The sequence below is a fragment of the Equus quagga genome, chromosome 3 (genome assembly GCF_021613505.1).
Source record: "Equus quagga isolate Etosha38 chromosome 3, UCLA_HA_Equagga_1.0, whole genome shotgun sequence".
Lineage (NCBI taxonomy): Eukaryota > Metazoa > Chordata > Mammalia > Perissodactyla > Equidae > Equus > Equus quagga.
The window spans coordinates 69,480,193-69,496,658 of NC_060269.1; the positions used below are offsets into that span (position 1 = coordinate 69,480,193).

The 16,466-nt window shown below is 40.5% G+C and overlaps 1 protein-coding gene across 2 annotated transcripts in view; it reads right to left on the reverse strand.

Annotated features, from left to right (window-relative positions):
• XPO7 (exportin 7) overlaps positions 1–16,466 on the reverse strand; it is a 100,873-nt gene that overhangs the window by 8,399 nt on the left and 76,008 nt on the right. For both annotated transcript variants that reach the window (XM_046656392.1, XM_046656391.1), the window contains exons 10-21: positions 14,841–14,987; positions 13,897–14,069; positions 11,490–11,683; positions 10,926–11,031; positions 8,525–8,660; positions 7,940–8,013; positions 6,721–6,801; positions 5,749–5,812; positions 5,272–5,380; positions 4,214–4,320; positions 1,834–1,922; positions 989–1,096 (exon numbers count right to left, since the gene is read on the reverse strand). In XM_046656392.1, the coding sequence (XP_046512348.1) occupies positions 989–1,096; positions 1,834–1,922; positions 4,214–4,320; positions 5,272–5,380; positions 5,749–5,812; positions 6,721–6,801; positions 7,940–8,013; positions 8,525–8,660; positions 10,926–11,031; positions 11,490–11,683; positions 13,897–14,069; positions 14,841–14,987 (1,388 nt within the window). The remainder of the gene's footprint in view (positions 1–988; positions 1,097–1,833; positions 1,923–4,213; positions 4,321–5,271; positions 5,381–5,748; positions 5,813–6,720; positions 6,802–7,939; positions 8,014–8,524; positions 8,661–10,925; positions 11,032–11,489; positions 11,684–13,896; positions 14,070–14,840; positions 14,988–16,466) is intronic.

Below are 16,466 nucleotides of genomic sequence, written 5' to 3' on the forward strand. Positions count from 1 at the left end.
GCCTGGCACAATAGCTGGGAAAGTGTGTGGCAAAGAGTAGATGCTCTCAAATATCTGCTTTATAAATGAATAATTCTTGAGCCAGCTATGATGGCCCAGTGGTTACAGTTCGGTGTGCTCTGCTTCTGTGGCCTGGGTTTGGTTCCAGCATTGGAACCACACTACGCATCTTTCAGTAGCCATGTTGTGGCAGCAGATAACACAGAAGAACTAGAAGGACCTACAACTAGAATATACAACTATGAACTGGGACTTTGGAGAGGAAAAAAAGAGAGGAAGACTGGCAAAAGATGTTAGCTCAGGGCAAATCTTAAAAAAAAAAAAATGACTAAACTCTTGACCATAAGCCTCGTGCGAGACTACAGCCTCTTTGAGTATTACCCACTCCCTCACAAAGGTAATCTTAAAAATGACTAATTCTCTAAGGAGGCCCACGAGACGCAGATGCACACACCTGAAATTCTAGTCAAGTCAAGGTGATGGATTTTTCTTTTTCTCCATCTCTAAATTGTTGGGTAAATCTAAAATGTGATATTTTGGAAATCTTTCTTTTTAAGTAAATCTTTACTGATCCAGCTGTAATTTGCCTAAACAAATACCTTTCTTAAGAAAGAGCATTCGAGTGTGTCCCGCATCCCTCTCAACTGTCTCTACGGAGTGTGAACTATGAAAGTAGTAGGCATGGCGCCATTATTGAATGTTAACTCCGATGCGTTTGGGGAGCGAAATCAGAACCGTGCTTGCCAAACTCACTTCTCATGAGAATCTTAAGACTCTTTTTAAAGTGACTTCTTTCCTGCAAGCAGCTATGGCTTTGTATGGTTGGGGACACACTTCCTTCAAACAAACAAAGATAGACATGCATGAACTTTTAGAGGTTTTCACATTTCGATAGCAGTGAATCTTATCTGCCCATAACACAAGGTAGAGCAAATTCTTTTAGGGCTTTCTCAGATAAAAGTGCAGTTGTGCCCTGCTTCCTGCTTACCTGTTATGAACTAATTCAGCCATCAGCTTGAGCACAGGTGTGGTACAAGCTGGATCATGGTACCACAGCTCAATTGCCCGCTGGAGAATTGGCATGTAGGATGGATATCTGTAAATGAAAAGCTAAGGAGAAATTTCTGAATCCAGAAAGGTATATAGAATTTTAAATAATTTCTCAGCACTGGCTAAGTACAGTGCTGAAAATTTGAAGTGACAAATTACAGTTCTCTACTTTCCTGTCTCTTGCTTGTTAACCTTGGGGTCTTTCTAACCAGAAGGTGCTAAAGTGATTGTGTGTGCTTTAACTTGTAACAGGCATCTAATAATACACTGTAATTTACATAATGACTTTCTTTTGAAGAGCACAATGCATTTCATGTTGTTATTTTCTGTGATAGGAAAGGGAATCAGCTATTTCCATTACATAACTATTGGAGAAACAGAGGCACTCAGATTTGAAATTTGTTCAGGGTTATGAAGTCAGTAAGATCAGATTTTCTAATCCCTCGTAAAGCTGTCTCTTTTTCAGTAGACTAAAATGTTTCTCTTTTCTAAGTGCAGCAAAATTCACATGCAACAGTTCCACAGTGGTATTATTCCATAGGTATTTATGTCTGGGACTCAAGAGAAACCGGGAAACTATCTCAATGCCAGAGCAGAAACCTTGCATCATTAGACCTCTATGGAATGGGAGCTTATAAGCTATATGGTAGGCCTTTTGGCTAACTCTTCACCTTCTTTGCCTCACCATTCCCTCATCACCCCTCCCTCCCCAATGACCTCCGTCACCCATTCACATTCCAGTTAAGGCTTGCTGTGCTACACTCCTAGTTTGCATTAGGATACATCCATTCAAACAGCATCATGAAGCTGGTCTTGGCATTGAAGGCGAAAGCTATCCCTCTCAGGTCTCTTACTAGGCCAACTAGAGTTCGCTGTGGTAGAAGGCAAAAATACGTTAAAACAGAAAAAAAACCAAACCTATAACCACCTGATGGGGATTTCACATATCTGTAATCAAATTCTTTCTCCCATCATTCAACAAATTCTCCTTCCCAAATATTCTGAATTGATCTCTTCCACACTATTCCATACAATGGAATCTTTTCACTTCAAAAATTTTAGAAGCTTGTTATACTAAGAAAAAGGGATGGTTCCTGATCCATCACAGCAAAAATAGAGGCTGAAAAAGTTTTAAGACATTAATGTGATAAATCATATGTTAAAAAGGAGAAAAGCAAAAAAGTTTATTCAAGAGGTAGAAAAAAGAAAGAAGAGCAAAAAAGTCCATACAAGAAGAGGTAGAAGACCCATATAGCCTAAAGGTCTGGCACCACACCTAATTCTACAAAGGTGCCAGTACCATAGGAACACAAATGCAGACCCTGCCAGGAGGAAGACAAAGGAGTCTACATGATGCCTGGTCCTTTGGTTGGGGAGTCTGGAGATAAGACTGATATGTTGAACCTTGGAGCCATAACCATTAAAGTACTATGCTTTTACAGAAAAAGAGACTGAGGCCTAAAGAGGTCAAATAACTTGCCCACAGTCATGGTGCTACGTGACAAGAGGCCCAGGCTTAGGACTCACAGCATGAAGCTCCAAATCCAATGCTCTCTTTCTCCATAGAACCTTTCCTCGTGTTCCTAAAAGCTAATACTCATCAGTAGGTTCAAGGAGGTAGCACACTTGGGTATCCTGACTGATATGTCAAAAACAACTGGACTTCTGCCAACAGCCTGCTTTAAGCAAACAGTTCTATTCCTAAACTGATACCATAGGCTCAATTTTCAAATCTAAGACATGGTCAATCTAAAAGACCTGTTATGCTGAGGTGTGACACAGATGTGGGTAACGGTTGTAGTTCACGGCCAAGGTGATTCTTTTTATTAATTTCATTTGCTTTGTATGGAACTAATGTGATGGGGAAAACGGACTGATATTCACTGGTATCCCTAAATGATCCTTGATATTGGTTGATACGCTAGCCGAAGTTACTGATTCCACACTAACTTTAGCTTTGAATGGTATCCATCTCAACTCCAAAACACTGTTAGAAAGAGGAGAAAGAGTTGGACAAAGTGGTGTTGCTCTCTGACCTCCCTGTTGATTTGGAGACAGACAACTAAGAGGTTTTCTAAAGATGAAAATGGAGAATTTTAGAATGTCAAGTAAAACCTGACATTTTTAGGTGCTCTGTAATTCAGCCTCAGTGTCACTACAAACACCACAAAAAAGCCCTACAAATATTATTAGCCCAGTGTCTTCTGGTTAGGTACAGAGATCTGTAGGTAAGGACAGCAGGTATGTGTGAAGTAAAAAGATGAAAAAAGCAAAAATCAACAACTGACAATTCTGGGAGCCAGAAATCAATAACTAAAGGGAACATTAGAATTCCATATACACGTAAATTCACAAACCCTTCTAAATGACTCGTGTCAAAGAAGAAATCTTAACAGAAATTAGAAAATACAAAGAAGAGAATGATAATGAAAATGTGACATTAAAACTTGTGGATTCTGGGGACCTGTTTCACAGCAATGTAAATACACTTAATGCTACTGAACTGTACACTTAAAAATGGGTAAGATGGTAAATTTGATGTTATGTTTTTTACGACAATTTAAAAAAAAAAACTTGTGGAATAATATACCTAGAGGATAGTTCTAGTTTTAAATGATTACATTAGGAAAGAAGAAGGACTGAAAAGTTAAGAAGTTAGAACAACTCCAAGGAAAATAATGATTAAGAATAGAAATAAATAAAATAGAAAATATAAATAAAATAGAGCGAAAATAAGCCCCCCCATTTTTTTTTTTTTTACAAAGACTAATAAAATTAACAAATCTCTGAAAGGACTGATCTAGAAAAAAAGAGAGACAGCACTAGTAAGCAGTATTCAAAATAAAAAGGGGCATACCTAAAGATACAACAGAGATGAAAAAGGCAATGAGGAAACATAGAAAATAACTATGCTAATACATCTGAAAACTTAGACAAAAAATCCTAAGGGCTGCTTAAGAACACACTTTAACATAAAAATAAAGAGTTTATAAACCAAACTGGTTCTTCTATTTCAAAATCCCAGGAGTCTAAGAGATTAAATAAAAAGCTAAATTAGTGGACAATTTATGGATAAGCACAATTTTTCTACAGTGCTAGCTGAGCTAGTCTGTCAGGGGTGGCCTCAACCAGAAGCTGATCAATCAGTGGGTGAAGGACTCACCTTTGCCTCTTGCTCGTTGAAACTATTAGTGCTAAACATCTGGGCGACAGCCTCAAACGCTGCCGTGAGTGGCAGCATGAATTGCTCATACTGATCTTCATCCTCTCCTGTAAGGGAAACAACCCAGAGTGTGACCCCAATATAAAAAATTCAAAGCAGTATATGCCTGGAAAATAAAATGGTATAAAGAAGAGCAGACCCAAGGATAATTCAAAGGGGTCCCTTTACTATCCCAATAGGTATTAGTAGCAATTTCAGAATAAAATGTATATATAGAAACAATTTTTAAACTGGAAAATGGCAGAAATCATCTAGTTCAGTCATGTCCAAATTTTTTCCATACTGAGCCAAAATATCAAAGATTCCTGAGTATAAGGTACTACAGTATTTATTTTTCCTCAAGTGAGAACTACAGTCACTTGAGAAAGGACTGAGTCTGGCGTATGAGAACCAGATGGGACTCAAACTTGAATCAGGTGCTTGTGGAGGCTTTATTCACACTTCTTTTTAAACAGTCATCTCTCTCAAACCTAGAAGATTTTATAATGTCATTTTAGTAGGATGATATTTAAATTGCTCAAAATTACGATGATACCATTGAGCTTCAGTCATTAGTGGACCCCAGACTGCTAATAGCACAACTGGAGCTGGAAAGGTGCTGACACCCTCCTGGGTCACATGTGTTAGTGAACCAGCAACGAAAAGTGGTGTTGACTGTCTCAGGCGAGTTGCACCTCAGTGTGGGGTGCAGGGGTTATCTGGCCAATGAGATGCATTTAGGAATCTCAATTGCCTTATTTTACAAATGAGAAACATGAACAAAATGTTAAATCACTGCACATCAGATGAAAACTTCAGGCCATACTGTTACTGTCTTCCGGTTACAGGGACCGTGACAGCATGATCAGTTCTTGGTGAAATTACACTGTTATTTCAGATAGGTTTGTTGCTGTTGAGACAGCGGGAAAGACCTCCCCCACGTCTAGTTTTCTATCTTCAAGTAAAAATTCAGAACAATGCCAGATGCCCTCCTGAGCCTCTTGGATGTACTGCAGTACCTAAGTCCACCATGAGGAGACGCCCAAGCGCCGTGTAGAAGGTGGTCCGACACCGCATGTCTGTCAGGTTGGACTGATTGTTAATACCCAAAAACGAAAAGTGCTCGCTCTATTGAAGAAAAGAAAACAAGTTACAAGGATAAAAACAAGGGTTAGAGGCAGAATACCAGGCAGCAGTTTTAGAATTCCTGAGCCCTTTCACACTACTGGCTACATCATCATTTCCTTAAGGGTATGTGTTTTTCTTCTTATTATTACTGTTGTTGTTACCTACAACTGATTTATCTTAGTACGAGCACAAGTAGGTGACTTCAGCATCACTCAGATCACCTGGGTCCCAAAGAGCAGCTCTGATGGCAGTGAGTGTGGTCTGGCAGCATGGTGGACTCAGGGATTTGAACGTCCCCCCCGGATGCTGAGAGAGTGTGTGCAGGGTGGAGGGAGAGCAGAGCCAGGAGGAGGGGCTCCGACACTCACCGTGTGATTGTTCAGCATGAACTGCACAGCACTAAGCTTCACTAGTTTCCGTACACTACTGTACGTAAAGACAAAGGAAGGAGGTCAAGGAAAGTGTGAGGCAAACTGAGAATCTTAATGCACAATGAAACTTTCTAGGATAAAATACAATTTCTTTCTTTACTATGAATTCTTTACTCAGAAATCTTATTTTTCTCAACCATGTGCACTGCCAAATGGGGAAAAAATGTGTTCTAAGCAGTATCTAACTGATCAATGAGAGAATACCAAACTCCTATCTGTAAGAAAATAAATAAAACTCAGTAGTTTCCCCAAGAATCATGAATATCCTAGAGGAGCTTTTCTCAAAGGGGCCTCTAAGAGAGAATTAAGCCCTAAAGCCTTGCCTAAGGCATCCACTGTGTGCGGTGAATTAACTTCTCTCCTATGCATTTAGAATGGTACTAGCTATGTAGAATCTTTGGGAGAAGTGCAAGAAAAGTCATTCAATTATTACAGGGTTGACTTGCAGACCCTCATTATGAAAGGCTGTCTTAGAGTAACTCAAACTTTACAGCATACACAGCCCAAGTCAAGAGGAAGTAGAGCCACTACTTTCACTGCAAAGCTTGTAATCAGGTCTAGCAACAGGCTGACAGACAATGAAGATGGACTTCGCTGCCGCTGAGGATGCTAAAATCTTGGCCACAAAGAATGTGTACCTATCAGACAGATCTACTGGGTATTTCTGGCTCTTAGAGATAGCAGGGATAAATCTGTAGTAAACTATTAGCTTGTGGGTTGGCTCACTTTTGGAGTCTGACATTGTTCCTGGATTCTGTGTGGGTTTTGCCCTTGGCTCCAAGGAGAAGGGAAGATACTTGAGTACGCATAAAGCTAAATTAAAGTGGAAACAGCAGGAGGCCATGATTTCTCAGACTGTGGCATGCCACAGTTCCTGTTGTGCACAGAAGCTGGTTTAGAAAAGGATATCCAATGGAGAGGTCATTGAGAAGCTGTAGTGTCTTGGAGGTGATTGGTTCACAGCGGCCCCAGTACTTCAGGTTGGTGATGCTGGAGGACAAAAGAAAAAAAAAAAGCAGGAGACACTTTTGATTTGACTCGTTTCCTTGAGGGTTGGGAGAAGAAGAAAATCATCCATCAAGAATCACCACACATCTGCATCACCAATTCACAGACATCACAACCACAAAAAATGGGTATAAAATCTCCGTACTTACATTTGGTTGACTAGAAAAATTATCCTTCAGATAATCTTCACTACTTGGTTCCAAAGCTACACTGGCCCATACCCAGGCCCTTGGAATTCTGGGGCACTCCAGGGCTGATTTCTGCAGCAAGGGTAAGAGATTTCTGCGGCAGTGATAACATGCAGTCGTATGCAATTCTGCACCTGCACATCCACTGTCAGCTGCAGAATTCTAGTAGCCCTTGCTTCTGGATTCTTGGCTGGCAGAGTCCTTTAGACCCCCTTTGGTTTTTTAATCTTAAATTATTAACCAGCACATGGATATGAGAGTTTAGGATTGGGATCGTTGGAAGGGGGCAAAATGTCACTTTGCACACAGCCCTGGGTAATATATTTGGCTCCTAGTGTGCGCTTTGATAAATTGAGGTCCTAAAAAGGGGAAAATGTAAATAAAGAGGCCTAACTTAAAAACAAAGACAAAACCAAAAAAGGGCCAATTAGGAGCTCCAACAGTTCAAACAATAGGGCTAGATTTTGGAGATTCAAAACTTTCAAAGGGTATGATGCTTCTTGAGAGGAATAGCCTGTTTTAAAGTGGGGCTCTCCTCCTGAGGGGCACACCTAGTGGAAATCAGCACCAGAAGTGAATGCTCACTCTGGGCATCCCTAGCAGCAAGGTGACTGGGTGAGAGGCTGAGCTCCAATCAATGGGGAGGGAGGTCCATTTCCTAATGCCACGACAGGGTTTCACCCGTGCTTCCAGAGGCTACAGATGAGAGTCCACATGAACAAAATTAAACCCTTGCCTATACAAGCCTGGAATGCTCTGGGGCCGGGCCATATCTCTAAGCACAGCTTGTCACACACTCAAATGCACAATTTTCTGACGCAAACGATCAATGCTGGAATACCAAGGCACTGGCAGCACAATGCCAAGATCACATGTTACAGTTGCAACAGGATTGCAAGGGACTCTTGCTGATGGCAAGCCAAAACACTTACATTTTTCCTATGAAGACACTTAGGACCATGGTCTCATCATTCAAGCCCAGAACTTCCGAGAGTCGGCGATATAACTGGTGTTGTGTTAAGGGATGAGAAAGTAACCGGAAAATATGGATTAGAAAAATCATATCCCAGTACTGTTTTTGTCCTCATTCAGGGGGTAAGATATGGGAAGAAAATCAACAACAATGCTGAGAAAGTCTTTACTGAAGAGGTGAGCTAGTTTCTAAGTATTACTCAACACCAGATAGATGCTGAGCTATCTTACTGGTCCCCTTCAACTCTGAAATAACACAAAGACTGTCAAAGCCTTCTGCTATTCTGAACATCAATTTATGTACAGAGATGAGAAGTGCCAATTCTGGGGAGACTAACATGTTTTGACTGGCCATTTGTTAAGCATATGTAGCACTACGAAAATGGACCCAATTCTTTGATGAGTCTCCCCAAATTCTACAGACTAAGAGGAGACATTTGGACTATGCTGATATGTGAAATCCAGAGATTGTATCTGAACTGTTACCTGCCGTTTCCCTCAAGCAGTGAGTGAGAACTAAATGAAGCCAATTGAGAGTCTGTTACCTTAGAGGATTTTTGCACCTGGTCCCCAATGTAGATCTTCCGAAACTGTTCAAAAAAGCTCAGCATGGCCAATTCTAGCTTCTCGTTACCCGCTTGAGCCAAGCGAGAATCTGTTAGGTTCATCAGCTGGAGCACCCTAGAGGAAGAAGAGCAACGATTCTCTCAAGAGCAGGATGTCCTGGTCACTCTAGCAAATCCAGCCTGCCCTGAAATAGTCATGTATGTCTCCTCTCCTTACTCATCAAATCTGAAAGGCATTCTCTGCAGGCTCTAAGTTCTGCTGACAGAACAAAATTCTCCATTTCTGCCCCACAGGAACCACAGCCAAGGAATAAATAAGAATGATAATTAGATATTTAAAATTTTGAATCTACTGAGGCTGTAGACTGAGGCAGAACTCATAATTGGCTTAAAAATAATGGAAAAAACAGTGGTACTGGAATAATAGTTCTTCTTTGAAACTTTTGTGAGACCTTGAATAAAGCAATTTATTTTCTGAGTCCCAGTTCCTTGTCTATACAATGAGGGAGAATGGAACTAAACCAGTGGTTCTCAACCTTTTTTCTCACATAGCCATGAAAGGAATGGAGACACCTGAAGAATGACATTCATAGGCAGGTGATGCTTCCAGGGACCAAGACAGACATACTACCTGTGACTTCATCCCTTTTCCTTGCACCCACCCCTCCAAAAGAAAGCATATTGGAATGCAAGTGAGTGAATGCTGAATGAATAAGAATGATGTTATTACAAGTGAGTCATCTGACATTTTGATAGCATGAGAACAGGTGTCAAACTATTTGTGACATATCATGAGTGAGTTAGGCTCAGTTATCACGCTGCAACACTTAAGTGGAGAACCAGTATACAAGACACTACCTAAACTTAATTTATATTATGACACACAGACAGTATCACACCAGGCTGCAGAGTCCAAAAGATACTAGATTTCCTCCTCATTAAATCTTTGCTCAACTCTTCAAAAAATGCCAATGTAAAATGCTATGGAGACTTCTGTCAGGATTAAGGCACCTAAGGGCAGATGGGCATCTGATAAACCAACTGGGTGGAAAGAGACAAATGGGGATTTTCAGAATCAGAATAAGAATTACAGACAGAAATGTCTGGGGCTAATAAATTCTAAGGCATCATGTTAAAATGAGTTGATCTCTAAGAAGAGCATCTGAAAGTTTAGAACTCTTTAGGGTAGCAGTTCTCTGCAAGGTCAAAAGATCATTTTCAGGGCCGGCCCCATAGCCTAGTGGTTAACTTTGGCAGGCTCCACTTCAGCAGTCTGGGTTTGGTTCCCAGGCATGGACCTATACCACTCGTCGGCGGCCATGCTGAGGTGGCGACCCACATACAAACTAGAGGAAGATTGACACAGATGTTAGCTTAGGGCCAATCTTCCTCACAAAACCAAAAAAACCAAAAATATTATCTGTCCTTTCACTCACATTCTCACGATGGAGTTTTCTAGAGACTACAAAATCTGTAATATCATGACTGATTGAACGCAGAAGCAGATATGAAAATCCAGCTGACTTCTACTATGTCAGACATTAAAACAAAGCCACTTTTCTCATTAATTTTTTGAAAACTAGTTCTTTAAAAACATATATTATTTATGTTGACGTGTAATGGGCTTATTGTGATTTAAAAATGAATATTTAAAACATTTCTCAGTTTTACTTTCTAATACGATAAATACCAATAGATAGATATATCTCACAAAAACAGAAGCTCTTTGGAGGCTCTCGCTACTTTTTAACAGGGGAAATAATCCTGATGTAAAGGTTTGAGAACCTCTGCTGTAGGGTATTAAAAAATCCTGCCCTTTTATTTCTATGTTGGGTAAATTCTTAGAAACCAGTAAATGCTCATTTACAGATTTTTAGTAAGATGAGACTCACACAGATACAAAATAACCTGACGTCCCTTAGGTAGAAAAGTGTATGGTTGAGAGTTCTGAAAGGCTGTAGAAACTCTGTAATTCCTTCTTTGGGGATATTTGAAGAATCGCAGTTTCCTAACAGACTTACTCTGGTATGGTAAAGCAGTCCACATTTCATTAACTCTGAGATAGTGTCCTTAAACGGAACTGAAAACTACTCCCCATTTTGGTTTTCCTAATTCTGTATCCAGCATTTCCTTGCTGCATCACTGCAATGGTTTTTTAGTAAAGACTGTAGGCAGAATTCTTGCTGTACTTATAAAAGGTTTGAAGTTGGACCTGTACCAGTCCTTCATTTTCATGGGCAATCAGTTTCATGAGATTATGTTCTATAAATGGGGAGGAAAGCAGTAACAGAAGCATGTCAAGTTCCCATGGCCTAAGGACCAAAAAGGGGGTGGGGCGAGTCACAGGAGTGAAATGGGAAGCCTCTGTGGAAGCACTTACCGACAGACAAGCTCGCCATCCATAGCATCCTGCTCATCAGTGCTGGCAAAAGAGACACGGCCACCAATCACTGCACCAATGATGTAAACCAGCCATGTCAGCCTTCCTGCAACAGGAAGAAGACCCATTAGTGTCACCTCCAGTAATAATTTCATGAGGAAATTCCTTGCTCTGAGGTTCATTTCCTACTATGAGTTTCCTTAATCCTAGGAACACCATAGAGAAGACATAAAGTCCTACTCTTCTTACAGAGTGTAGCTACTACTCTGCTCTGGTAGGGTGATGCCAAGGGGGAAATTCATTAGATAACCAAGGTTCTCCTATCAGATGAGGTCATTATTTTCAGAGTGCACACCTTTCTTAAAGTTACATATACCCACTGCAGACAGGACTTCACTTCCTCTTCTCTAGTTCCCTGTGGCATTTATTCACAAATACTACTCTGTGTACATGGAGGTAATGGATGAAGGCAGAATCCTTTGAGGGGGAAGGTGGAAAAGAGGTGGTAATGAGTAAAAGGGCACTGACAGCACTTCCTTCCGGCTCAGCTCACTGTCCACTCACCCTCCTGCACTGCAATATCCATGGGGCTTGCACTGGCGCTCTGCAGCAGCTCCTGATAGGACTGGGCTGACTGGTCAAACAGCTGCACGAGGAGCGCACATGTCTTCTCGTATTCACAACGCCCGATAGTAGACAGCTGGTCCAACTGCTGCTGGACCAGACCTGTATCCTCCAGAGGGTCCTCCAGTCCATCTCTACTCCCAAAGAAAGAAGGAAGGCAGCTCTCTTAAAACATGCCTACTCATTTCCCCACTGCAGCAGCTCTCTTTATTCTTCATTTAGCCACTAGTTCCAACTGTAAATGCCCACATCCCAACACTACTTTTTATCAAGGAAGGAATATAAAAAAAGTTGGAAGGCAGATGCCTTCACCCTAGCATTAGCCTCCCCTACGTATATTCTGCTTTTTGGTCTCCAATCTTTCAATCTGAATTCCCCAGTCCTTTATCATTTGTCTGCTTCGATCCTCTCAGTCCCATGTTTCTCACCCCTAGGTAGTCTTGGTTCTTAGCATCTCTCCTGCTCTTGACTATAGTAAACTTTGGGACTAGAAGTATCCTGTCCCTTGTGTGAGGCCACTGTGACCCAATACATTTTGGAATTCAGAAATCTTCAAATTTTAGGGAAGCAATGTGATGCGTCTACCATGTAATATGAACCCTCAGTGGGCTCTGCAGCATGTCAAATACAATATTCCTATAGCAAAATGTACAAATATTATCAGGAGTCATACTAAGCAGAGTTTTAAAATAAGACTATATGTAGTCTCGCATCAGCACATGTCAAGTTTTGCCACCCAATGAGTTTTGGTGCCAAACTGATGAGAAAATTTAGTCTTCACATCTTGGATTTCAGAATTGCAGTTGAGGCACTGTGGATCTATACCAGGTCTTGCCTTACCTACTGGTTCCTGGATTTAAAAATCCTGTCATATTACAAGCTCTCTGTCTACTGTTACATCATAGTATGACAATCCAGCAGCAGCAGCACCATCACTACACTAGCAGTTCACAGTTGTGTGTTTACCATGGTCCACACACTGGGCCAGGGCAGAGTAAGTTAATCCTCATAGTAACCTTGCTCAAGAGTACATAGCTATTAATTGCCTCTCTGGGCCCAGAGCCCACACATGCAATCGTTCCCCAACACAGCCTCACTGAAACCAGCTGAATCCTCAGGAACAGAAACGATGCGGCTAATAGAACAATTCCAGTGGGCTTCACAAATACTCAAGACTTCGAAATGATTCAGGTCATAAACAGTTGAGACTATAACTCTTATGACAAACACACTTGACTGAGCAAATTAAGAATCTGACTTAAAAAAGCCCCAGACCTTCAGAGTCCAAGTAAATTCGCCTCAGAAACAGCCAATAAAAGAATATACATGTAGATCTTAAAAGTTCTCGTACAAGAAAAAAAAATTTTTGTAACTACATACGGTGACAAATGTTAACTAGATCTACTGTGATTTTGTAATATATACAAATACCAAATCATTATATTATACACGTGAAACTAATGTGACATGTCAATTATACCTCAATAATAATAAAAAAAAGGTTAAATGAAGTCGTAAGGGTGGGGTCCTAATCCAACAGGACTGGCGTCTTCATAAGAAGAAACAACAGAGAAATCCCTCTCTGTATGCACACAGAGAAAAGGCTGTGTGAGGACACAGTGAGGAGGTGGCCGTCTGCAAACCAAGGACAGAGGCCTCACCAGAAACCAAGCCCAACAGCACCCTGATCTTAGACTTCCAGCCAGAATGGTGAGAAAATACATATTTATTGTTTAAACAAAAAAAACCCCACCAAACAAGAAAGGTCCCCAAATAAAGAATAATTTCATTTTATATGGGTCATTTTTAAAAGGGTCTGACATTTTTCTTAGCTATAGGTTTCTGCTCCAGTTAACAGTCTAGATAGATACAAACCATGTGTGAATATAATGTTATCAGTGATCAGCTGCCTACAATTCTTACATCTTCTAGTAAGCTCTAGATTGTGTAATCTTATTTATCCACTTATTTCTTTAGGAGTTCACAATAAGCAGCTATAACTTACACATTATAATTCTCATCATCTATAGCCTACAAATGTTTCCCGCATGTTTACAGAAAATCAGTGGCAAGGACAAACATTATACTGATACACTTTGTATTCAAAGATACTGCTACAGACAATAATAAAGGGAGACACGAACAGGATGTTAAAGGGAAAGACTATTTTTTCATACGTTTTATGCTCTCATATGCTATTCTGCTGATATGAAAAAATGACCAATAACAGTATTAGCTCCAGTAAGACTCCTATCAAGTATGCTTTTGCCAGTCGGGTCTGATTTCTGGCAAGTCTGACATCAGGGTACAGGTCGGGGAACAAGGGAGGCTGTCCCAGTTTCCGTACCTCAGTATGATGTGCACAGATTCCAAACGGGATGTGATGTAGGCTTTCGTGACCTCAGGAGTGTAAGTTTCCAGCATATGGGGCTCTGTGGCTTTCACATAGGGCACAGAGGCTGCCAGCCGCTGCCAAAGGCTCAGGAGATAATGCACACTATTTGGGGCAAATTCCCAGTGCTAAGGAAAACCAAAAGAGTAGGAGGCATATTTCTCATTTTTGTACACAATACATTAGTCCCATGCCACTTGACACACAAAAAAGACTTTTTTTAAAAAAAAAAGATAAAACTTTTATGAGCTTTGTTCTATGTCTGGCAAGTAGTCTAACGCGTTTATTAGCATTTCAGAGATGAAGCATCGAATGAGAAGAGCTGTTCTACGTTGGTTGTGTAAACCTTTTCACAAGGAAAGCCTTGTGAAAGTTGTTCTCAAACATTATGTACGAGAATCACCTGGAGTACTTGTTAAAAATAGAGACGCCAAGGCTCCACCCTGGACCTAATGAACCAGAAATTATGGGGTTAAGACCTGAGCATCTGTATTTCTCATCAAGTTCTCCAGACGATTCTGATGCAAGCCATAAAATTTGAGAACCACTGGCCTATACTACATGACTAAGAAAAAGAGGGCACAAGTCTCTCTTTACTCTTCTGTATAGCTCTCTGTTCCACTCTTGCCTTTTCTGAGGTGATTATGAGTGGATTCTCTCTGTCCCGAATCTAAATATTATCCTTGCAATTCCCATGTGTTCCTCTAACCATACTCCTTGCACTTCTGAAATACAAAAAAGTAGGCTGCAATAGTAACTACTCTGCAGGGTTAACCCACACTTATATTCACCTTTGCCAAGAGGAAAAAAACCAGAATATTCTTATAAGGTTAAAAGCAATGAGCAAAAGAAGAGGTTCCAATGTTTAGGAAGAAAGAGACAAGCAATCAAAGACAAACCTGTAGGCTGGTCACTGTGAAGTTAGCTATTAATCGGATGACCTCAGGGTAGTTTTCCACCTTTACTAATTCTCCCAGTTGATAGTTACTCTTCAGTCGGGCCAGTAGTCTGCAAAACTCATGGTAATTGTTTGGGTCTGATAAACTCTGGCGACAGCACAGGAGGGAAATAAAATGTAAAATGTGACTCACTATACTTCCAGAATGACATCTGGGATGGGATGAGGAGAGGGGGGAGTCTACGTTAACTTCTGAGCTGTAGGTCATCATTCAGGATGACACATCTGCATAATGTTTAAAAACAATTTTTTTAAAAGTCACTTTTAAAAGAGACGGGCCCATCTATCATCTCACCTGTTCATAATAATCATCATCCCGTGAGATGGGATTATTAGCCTCAACTGAAAGAGTCTGAAACAGAAGTCCAGAAGGATCACACTATTTGCTTAAGGTTGCAAACCTGATTACCAGCAGAGAAGAGGTGCGGTCTAAGGTGTGACTGGTCTGTTTGCCTTCCACCAATCAAAGGAAAGAGAATACCTATCAAATTTACCATTAAGCACAACTAAACTACAGTGGCAAAGTTACACAAATGTTTCATATATCTATATTATATCATCACTGCTATAATAAATTTATTTCTATATTAGTATGCTTATATATTATATACTTATAGCAAACACTTTTGATTTGTTTGCATATTATACCAGCAAATTTAAGTGTTGCCTTATACATATCTTCCTCTATTAGCATAGGAGGGCAGACTGTTTTGTTCACCATCATATCCTTGGTGCATGGAAGGCGTTCCATACAATTTGTTGAATGAATAAATGAACTTTAAAAAGGAAGGACAGAATTGAGTATATTTCAAATTGAACTGATTTTATGATATATCCTAGAGCAGAGAAGTGATACTTTAAAAAAAGGAGCTGTTGGCTAAAGCTCTGGGACTGAAAAAGACAAAAAGGGCAGTCGAGTTATAGAATGACTATTTTTTTTGAGGAAGATTAACCCTGAGCTAACATCTGTTGCCAATCCTCCTCTTTTTGCTGAGGAAGCCTGGCCCTGAGCTAACATCCGTGCCCATCTTCCTCTATTTTACATGTGGCACGCCTGCCACAGCATGGCTTAATAAGTGGTGCATAGGCATGTGCCCGGGATCTGAACTGGCGAACCCTGGGCCACCAAAGTGGAGTGTGTGAATTTAACCACAGCACCACCAGGCTGGCCCCTAGAATGAATTTTTGAATGAGAAATACATACCGTCCCACCTAAAAGCAGCCCTATACACTTAGGTAAATAAAGTACATTCAAAAAAATGGAAACAAAAACCAAACTTTAGATTCTTAATTTCATGGGGGAAAATGACTAGCTCTATTCTTATTTTCCTGTATCAAAGTGATCCTTTCCCACAACTCCTGCATTCCTGAACCTAAAGGATACAAGTTCCTCTTTTAGGCAAACATTCTCAAGAATTTTCCTACAAATATACATTCACTTAAATCTTTTGAAGCATGACAGACTGAACTGTTTTCTGGGATTTCTGCTAAGTGTGGCCTCTAGATGTATTTCCTTCTGACTCATAACAGATACACATACACTAATCACACACACACACACACACAC